At 43.6% G+C, this 9117-nt stretch overlaps 2 protein-coding genes across 7 annotated transcripts; both read left to right on the forward strand.

The window, feature by feature from the left end:
• Window positions 1-1399: 1399 nt before the first annotated feature.
• Window positions 1400-3715, forward strand: LOC133929315 (uncharacterized protein ycf36-like). 2 transcript variants are annotated; one of them, XM_062376019.1, is made up of 4 exons: window positions 1400-2008; window positions 2086-2114; window positions 2806-2862; window positions 3277-3715. In XM_062376019.1, exons 1-4 carry the CDS (start codon window positions 1513-1515, stop codon window positions 3382-3384), a joined length of 690 nt encoding a protein of 229 aa, XP_062232003.1. In that variant the 5' UTR covers window positions 1400-1512; the 3' UTR covers window positions 3385-3715. The 2 variants fall into 2 exon arrangements, with proteins under 2 accessions (XP_062232003.1, XP_062232002.1); XM_062376018.1 differs by having other exon boundaries at window positions 1405-2008; window positions 3178-3715.
• Window positions 3716-4651: 936 nt separating this feature from the next.
• Window positions 4652-8815, forward strand: LOC133929316 (glucosamine inositolphosphorylceramide transferase 1-like). 5 transcript variants are annotated; one of them, XM_062376021.1, is made up of 4 exons: window positions 4652-5382; window positions 5472-5594; window positions 6660-6827; window positions 6904-8815. In XM_062376021.1, exons 1-4 carry the CDS (start codon window positions 5128-5130, stop codon window positions 8575-8577), a joined length of 2220 nt encoding a protein of 739 aa, XP_062232005.1. In that variant the 5' UTR covers window positions 4652-5127; the 3' UTR covers window positions 8578-8815. The 5 variants fall into 5 exon arrangements, with proteins under 5 accessions (XP_062232005.1, XP_062232006.1, XP_062232008.1 ...); XM_062376022.1 differs by having other exon boundaries at window positions 5190-5382; window positions 5476-5594; XM_062376024.1 differs by lacking the exon at window positions 4652-5382 and adding an exon at window positions 5870-5957 and having other exon boundaries at window positions 5468-5594.
• The last annotated feature ends 302 nt before the right edge of the window (window positions 8816-9117 follow it).

Here is a 9117-nt window from a genome sequence, read left to right on the forward strand (position 1 = left end):
TTCATTTCTTGATTCTGCTTCTTGTTCCTATTCCTTTTATTTTCTATCATTTTTAATAACTTTATTTTGAAGTGATTCATGAAATAAAAGGAGAGAGAATACTGTCTTGAAGGAAATGATATTGAGAATCTCTTCGTGACGAAAATCATGAAGAGGAATTGTTGGAGCGCTAAAAGAACAAAAATCTTTTTTAAAGAGATTCTAAATCTAACGAGAATCAGTTAAAGATGGTCATGGCATGCGTATCAAAAGGACCAACGTGCAGTGTCGTCTACTCCTATCTTCAAAACTCGCTTTGGGACTAAATCTCCCAGAAAAATCACATCAGGTGCAGTGATGCTCATCGTGTGATTCAGTAGCCAAGATGTTTAACTGGTTAAGTATTGTCGGGACTTGGAAGAGTGATGATGCAGTTAGCGAAGCAGCAGAGGCGTGGCAACATGTCGTCCGTCTAGAAATAATGCTTGCCGCTTTCTGAATTAAATACAGTTTAGTTTTAGTTTTTCGAAAGCTGAATTGAGCCTAGTCGATACATCACTGATCAGTAGATATTTGATCGTGGAAGAACTCGCATCCCCTTTTCAGAGAATGATTGTTCATCCTCCATACTTAGCTTGGATTAAAAATTAGCATTACCCCCTTTTCAGAGAAACTAGACCTCATGGAAAATTGTTAACTCTCTTTCGGAACGAATAGTGCCATTGTTCGTTATAGACGCGGCATATAAAACACAACTTTAACATATAATCGTTGTTCTGATGACATAACGGGATTTAGTTGGGGGGATTCGATTAAGTTCCTCGTACCCTAACATGCTCTAATCAGTATATAGTATAGTTATAAAAACATGGTAGCAGGAGAAACTGATCAAAGAAATGGTTGCATAAATTTTAGTTAAGTGTTATAGGTGACAATTTGATTTCTTCATGAATCGAAAAAATGCTTATTAGAAGGCTGCACGCTTGTTAGTGCCCAGTAAAGCCAAAATATCTCAAAAATTACTTACTTACTAGTTAAGTATCTATGTGTTACAGTAAAAACAAAATTTAGTTACGATAACATTAAATATAAACTCGAGATACAAAGATATTAATACATTATAAAAATATCGTTGAATAAATACGCCAGTAACATCATTATAGTTTAATTTATGATAGAATCAAAAAATAAAGAAATTATCTGCTATTTTTTTAATTTTTTTATTAATAAAATAGTTTCTATATCTATAAGCAGTAACCAGACGAAGAGATAACCAGAGTAAATAGTAAAAAATAGATAAATTATTTAAATTTTAGATTTTTTATCAGATAAGGGTATTATAAGAAGAAAAGTGATATAAAAATTAACTCATATTTTATATAGTTAGATTACAATTTCTATCTAATTCGGTAGGAATCCAAACTCGGAAGAGAACAGTTTCTGCAGACGAGGCAGCCACGCAAAAGCCACGACGAAACCAACACCAAGGCGTTGCTTCCCGGTTCACACTACCTCACTTGCCTTCCCTTCCACATGGCCGCCGCTTCCCTCTCCCCTCCCCTCCACGCGCGCCTCCTCCCCCTCCTCCCAAACCGTAGCCCCTGTCCCAACCCCGCCGCCCCGGCCTCCCCAGCGAGCGGCGCCCGGCGAAGTCCGCAGGGCCGCCGCCGCTTCGCGACGCCGCCGTCGCGGAACGGGAGGTCGCCGGAGACGGAGTGGTGCCCCGTGCCGCCGGAGCAGCGGCCCGTGAACGAGTACGAGGCGCTGGCGGCCTCGCTTCCGTTCTCCTGGGCCGCCGGCGACCTCCGCGTTTACTGCTCCCGCCTCGCGCTCACGGGCGCCGCCTTCGCGCTCTTCGTTGGGCTCCCCGTGGCCGCCTTTGGCGGGCGCGGTGGGACCGGAGGGGACAGCCTTCACCTCGCGCTCGGGGCCACAGGGTCCGGGATCCTCGCCGTCACGCTCGCCGTGGTGCGGATGTACCTCGGGTGGGCCTATGTCGGCAACCGCCTGCTCAGCGCCACCGTGGAGTGTGAGGAATCCAAATTTGTCTCCTTTCTGTAGGTTGAAATTCTAGAGTATCTGATACCTGTGTATCAATTGACTCAGATGAGGAAACGGGATGGTATGACGGGCAGGTGAGATGTCACTCTTAATCCCGAGAAACATGGCTAACTTCAAATGTTCTCGGCTGTGATAGAACTGTGATATGAGGCATCAAGTAGCCCGCCTTCAAATATCCATGAGAACAAGCTTGCTCTTACCGCCTTAAAATTAACAGGGATGCCATCAAGAGCTGACTTGGTTGGTTTAGCTTTAAATTTTAGTGAAAGAAACAATTGGGTGAAAGGAATATGATATTGAGATGCTGTGGGGATCACTCAATCAGTAGTATAACCAGTCTCACTGAAACAACTTTTGCAATAGTTGCTCTCTTGTCATCTTTATTGAGGCTGGCATTATTGATATTCAATCCATAATAAGTGGTGATGTGTTTCATTTCATAACAAGTGCTTCCTTGCCCATTACTCCATTCGCTTACAATGTAAATTGCCAAGTTACTTTCGTCCTTGTAACATGTGCGCACACATTCTTGGGGTGCCCATAGAATTTGACTATCCTCATTAAGTCTAGATGGGTCCTGGTTTTCCCCTTTGCTGATTTGATTCTTGACAATGCTACTATATATATTCTGCTGACTAGATCATTTATGCATGTAATGCTGATGGGTGCATGTAATGCCGACGGGTCTGGGAAAGCAGTATACTTAATACATCATTAGCTAGGCATCTAGCTGTTGCTCCTAACAATGTTTCTTACTTTTGGCAGATATGGGTTAAAACCCCAGAAGTTTTAGCTCGTGATCGTCTTCTAGGTTCATTTTCTGTAAGTTGTCCTGATTGACTTCTTAAATATCCTATTCCATTGTTTTTTTATTGAGTTTGTTAATTGCTTTGTATTCTATTTATAATCACATCAATGAATATTGAATAGTATATGCACATAGCATGAGCTGTGAAATCCTTGAAACAATATGATCACATGAAGAATCAATACTCTAGATCTACCTTTTGTGGGTGCTATCTGTCGCCTTCCTTTTCTGAAACATTATAAATGCTCATGCGAAAGGAACGCACCAGGGAATAAATATGATTTTTTTTTCCATAACTGTTAAGCGCTGCTGTTTTGGTTATGCTCCAGGTCAAACCTGTGTTGAACAGAGTGAAGTTCACCTTAGTGGGTCTGGCTGTCTCCCTGATTTTTTGCATTCTTCGTTACATCAACGCTGAAAATCCAAAGGAACCGTATGACAATAACGGCGGAAGGGCTATCCCTGGAGTTTATAGTGATACTGCTGCGAGGTCATTTGAGCCTGATGCGTTCTGTGGGGAACCTGATCTGTCGTAACAATACGAGGCATGGAGGATGCTTGCGTCCTTTGTGGTGTTAGTGCCTAGTAGGGGAGGGCACAGGATTGAAAATACAAGTATATAACACAGGCTATAGGTATTTCAGTGCAAATGCGGAATATGGTCACAGGATGTATCAGTTTCATCTTGTATACCCATTGTAAATGGTGGATGCTTCCATTGCTGCACGGGTTATTGAATTTTGTGATGATCCATCAGGGATATGTAAATATTTGACCATAGGCTTGTACTTTAGACACAAGTTCTTGCAAGAATTATGCTGCTCGGCCCGAAATGGAAGGGCTAAATTGCACAAGGTTTTGACTGTTCATATTTGACCATCCACTTTGGACACAACGGACGTGTCAAGGAAGCTTCTGAAAAAAAGAAGCTAAAACGCAGGCTTGCTGGAGGGCTCGCTGGCGTCGGAGACGACGCCGGCGAGCGGCGGGGAGGAGGTTGGTCGGTGCATGTTGGGAAAAATTGAGTGCTTAAGGCCCTGTTTGTTTCAGCTTCGGATTCTGGCTTTCAGCTTTTATAATCCGAAGCTGAAATAAACAGGCAGCTTTTGGTTATAGCTTTTTAAAATCTGCTGGTTGTATTGTGAGAATCTGAGAAGTTGGTTTTCCTCAGCTTTTGATAGATTGTGAAAGTCCATTTTACTAAACTGTCCATTAAATTTTTTTAGAATCTACAGTCTAAAAGCTTTTCACAATCCAGCTTTTATAAGCTGATTTTCAGAATTCCTAGCTGAAATAAACAGGCTCTAACACTGGAGTGCCCGGTAGATAGACCCTTCTAAAATCATCATTACGTCAGAAGAAAGTTTTTTTTTTTTTAAGACCCGATCAAAAAATTGTGGTAGAAATAAACTGCAAGCAGGACACACATATGGAGAAGGACCTAGTCAGAGCAAATTGTAGTCGAACCGAACGAACGAAGGAAAAACACTCGTGTTGTTTCTCGAGTTCAAACTACAGGTTGTCACATGAGTTGCATTGAAAAAGGCTACCATCTTGCTAAAATCTAGTAACCCATTGCTGCTTCTTTCCTGAGATGTCCCTGTCAAAATGTAACAAAAAAAAAATCTCCTATTTTTGGTTTTCTCTCACAGAAGAATCTTTGAAACAGAGAAGAACGGGGCGAAATGGAGTCTGGTTAAACAATAATCTGCAGTAGTTTACTGGCTATAAGGATTGAATATAAGATTAGTAAAATACTATACATAGGATTACTGTTCGTGCAGTTATTATTCATGAAATCATTAATTACATATACTGTTTACAAAGGTAAGTCATCGTTACTGTTCGTCCGTTACTTACCTCTGGTAATTCAGAGTAGCCGATTCCGGGCGAAACGGTGTCCGTGCTGTTTCCGGTCAAACATGCCGTCGCCGCCGGGCGTCCCTGTTGGAAATCTCGCCCCTCCCCTTCCCTCGGTCCGAAAACGAAAACGCGGCCGCATCCGGATCATCCCCATTTCGTCCGTCGTCGCACACAGCACCTCCCCACAAAGCAGCTGAGACTGCGAAACAGCGATTATTTTAGTGCATGCCGCCGGCTTAATCGCACGTTAATTACACGCTAAGCACTTCGCTTGAATCCTCCGGCCGGCCTCGCTTCCCCCCGCCTCCTCGCATTTCTTCGTTTAGTTAGTTGGCTAGTTGAGGTATTCCAGCTCGGGCGGGCGTCGGAGCCCGGGATCCGATCGGGCGGTCGATGCCGGCGGGAGGTGGCGGGGCATGGCCGGGCGGCGAGGAGCGATGAGGCCAGCAAGCAGCATGCGCGCACTGATGGCGCGGTCGCCGGCCGCCTCGTTCCTGCTGGCCGCGGCCGCGGCGGCGGCGCTCGTGGGAGGGGTCTACTTCTGGGTGGTGGTCGCGTCGTTCCGCCTCCCCGACTCCAGCGCCGTCGGGTGCCGCCCCGATGGCGAGGGGTCATGGGCGATTGGGATGTACTACGGGAAGAGCCCCCTCGAGCTCCGGCCCATCGAGCTGGTGAGCGGCGCGCGCTCAGCTTAAAGGAGCGCCTTTCGCATGCTGGCTTGATTCTTGAGGTGCTTACTAACGTGTGATTTGGTGGGCAGGAAGGGAGGAGCAATGTGAACAGCTCGGCGTGGCCGGTGGCGAACCCCGTGCTGACATGCGCGTCCGCGACGGAGGCGGGGTACCCGAGCAACTTCGTTGCCGATCCGTTCCTCTACATCGAGGTGAGGCACTGCTTCTTGAGCTGCCGCTGGTGTTCTTGGCCCGGGGTGGAATTGTGTAGCGATGACTTGCAAATTTACTGAGCTATGAGAGCAAATCTTTGAGCTAAATATGTAACATTCAGGTTGACTGACTGAATTGGTGACTGTTGCCGGTGTTCCTGAATTCAGCTCATACGGGGGACATTTAACGAGGGCTTGAAGTTTGATTTTCGGATGCTTAGGGCAGATACTGTTTGGCTGATTACCTGGATATCATTTTTTTTACAGTGTCTTAGTGTGTGTCAAAAACATTGTGCACCTGTCCCAGTCGAGGCATGCAAAGTTAAGTCTGGAGCGTACTGGTTGCTAGTCTATGATGCACTTGTAAGTAAGCATGGTGCATACCGGAATTGCTAGCCTACGATGAGCTAGTACCTAGTGAACTATAGTTGGGGGAAAGATTTCAATCTTATTAAGATAAACAATGAAGCATGCTTGCTTAGGTACAACTGAACACTAGAAATATTAATCTAGAACTTGATTGGTAAAAGGCCCTGCTTCCATTGTCTACTTGATAAAAACATTATGACTTGATTAACTAAGTATTATCGCATAAGTAGATAAAGGTTCTTGAATTTCTTTTGGCATGATCTTAAATGTATGCTCAATAAAATATAGATATATGAAACACTACTATCTTGATTGATGTTTCCATCGACTGAAGCACGTTGGGAACTTGGGATGCATGACAACAGGAGCAAATATGCACAGAGAACTGGTTTCTCTACAAGCTTCAGTAACACATTTCATGGATCAAGGATAATATATTCTGTTTAGATGATTGTTGTGTGATCCATACATGATATGTAAACCAAGCAGGAAAAGAAAGTTTTACAAATGCTTTTTTATTAACCTAGGAATGCATTCGTCATTATTAGTTGCTAGGATTCATCCAATGGATAGCATTCTTGAGTTAAGATGCTACTTAAGTCTGATCCATGCATTGTATTTCTTTCTGCTAACATGAAATGCTTTCTTATTTCTTTCTGGAGTTCTCAGCCTGATATGGTACTATCCATCTCTTAGGGGGACACACTCTTTCTTTTCTTTGAAACAAAAATGACAACCTCAATGCAAGGTGATATTGGAGTTGCAAGAAGCTTCGATCAAGGTGCAACGTGGGAGTTTCTTGGCATTGCTTTAGATGAGGCATGGCATCTGTCATATCCTTTTGTGTTCAAATATGAAAATGAGGTAGACACTTAACTTCATATTTATTACTTGAGTAATTAATGGCCATTTCTGAAGATACTAACTTTCTTTCTTTTAGATTTATATGATGCCAGAGGGAAACAAAAAGAAGGAGCTGCGCCTTTACCGTGCTACTAAGTTTCCTCTTGAATGGACATTGGACAAGGTGCTAGTTAATAAGCCGCTTATTGATGCCTCATTAATCCAATATGAAGGATACTGGTGGTTATTTGCCTCAGATTTTACACGGTATGGCGTCGAGAAGAACGCGGAGCTTGAAATTTGGTACAGTAACTCTCCTCTTGGTCCTTGGACCGAGCACAAGCAAAACCCTATTTACAAATCAGACAAAAGTTTGGGTGCTCGAAACGGTGGGAGGCTCTTCATTTTTGAAGGGTCATTGTATCGCCCTGGTCAGGATTGCAGTGGTACCTATGGACGGAAGGTTAAGTTGTACAAAGTTGAAAAGCTAAGCAAAGAAGAATACAAAGAGGTCCCTGTAAATCTTGGGATTTACGAGTCAAAGAAAGGGAGAAATGCTTGGAATGGCATGAGGTACCATCACATGGATGCGCAACAACTTGCGTCTGGTGGATGGATTGCTGTAATGGATGGTGATCGTATCCCTTCAGGCGATTCAACACGGCGTCGTCTCTTTGGTTACATAGGTTTCTTGTTAGCCATTGCTCTTGTCATTTTTGTGGGCTTCGTGAAAGGCGCAATCAGTTGCTACATTCCTCCAAGTTTTTTGGTTCCTCTGACAAGGAGAAATGAATTATCTCGTATCTTGCCTCTGCACCGCTTCAATCAGAAAGTCCGCAGATATTTGACATGTATCGGCAGATATATCTCTGCTACCAAAACAAGGCTCAATGGAAAAACTTGGTCCAACATGCTGTTCTTTTGTGTAGTTGCTCTAATCGGTGTTGTGAATGTCTTCATTGCTGTGCATTTCTTATGTGGTGGCAATGGTGCTGAAGAGGCATATACATATCAAGGGCAACACTCTCAATTCACGATGGTCACCATGACATATGAAGCTCGTCTCTGGAACTTGAAATTATTTGTTGAACACTACTCCAGATGTGAGTCAGTTAGGGAGATAGTTGTCGTCTGGAACAAAGGTAACCCTCCAAGCAGTGACGCCTTTGATTCTACTGTTCCTGTCAGGATACGAGTTGAAGATATCAATTCTCTTAACAACCGATTTAGGGTTGACCCTTTGATAAAGACTTGGGCTGTTTTTGAACTGGATGATGATATCATGATGACTTGCACTGACTTAGAGAAAGGATTTAGAGTCTGGAGAGAACACCCTGAGCGGATGGTGGGCTTTTACCCTCGGATGATAGATGGCAGCCCTTTGCAATACAGGAATGAGAGATATGCTAGGGGTAAGAAGGGGTACAATCTGATCCTCACAGGTGCTGCTTTCATGGACAGTGAGTTCGCTTTCAAGAAGTACTGGAGCGAGGAAGCTCGCGAAGGGAGAGACTATGTGCATAAGAATTTCAACTGTGAGGACTTGCTCATGAATTTTCTGTATGCAAATGCAAGCTCCGCGAGGACCGTGGAGTATGTCCACCCGGCATGGGCTATCGACACATCGAAGCTTTCTTCTGTTGCAATTAGCCGAGACACACAGAAGCACTATGATATCAGAACAAATTGCTTGGCAAAGTTCTCCTCAATATATGGTTCCCTCCCTCAGAAATGGGAGTTTGGCATGCGAGAAGATGGATGGGACAAATAGTCTCACAAGTGCGGAATACACAACAAACCAGCACCTGCTTGTTGAAGATTTTTTTGTTGCTCCCACGAAAAGTTTTGCAGCATGGGGAAAGTTATATATAACCTTTTTGGTAGAGGTCTTGATTCATGATGTACGTATTATATTCGGCTAGAATTATGTAGATCAAGAGATGTTCAAGATGGATCATTGTTCAAATCTTTTAAAGTCGATGTTGAAATAGACCAAATGCTGTGCAGTACCTGTGAACTGTTAAGTACAACAGGAGTTTGCAAATTGTGTCCTGGGAAGTTCAAATTGTTCGGTTCCTTTTTCTGCGTAGCTGGTGTACATCTTCCTTTCTAAGCTTGGGCTAACGTCCTGGCGTCCTGGGGCTTGCGTTGCGTTTTTCTTTTCGCGTCTTTTGTAACATAAGAATTTTGCTACAACACTTGATTGTTTTTTAATCTTTCAGTCACATGCGAATGGGTTAATTAATTTTTTATCACTCTAGCTGATAGCATACTCCCAATAGCCACTCTCTCAAGTTGCTAAAAAAGCCAT

Source organism: Phragmites australis, chromosome 9 (assembly GCF_958298935.1).
Source record: "Phragmites australis chromosome 9, lpPhrAust1.1, whole genome shotgun sequence".
Taxonomy (NCBI): Eukaryota; Viridiplantae; Streptophyta; class Magnoliopsida; order Poales; family Poaceae; genus Phragmites; species Phragmites australis.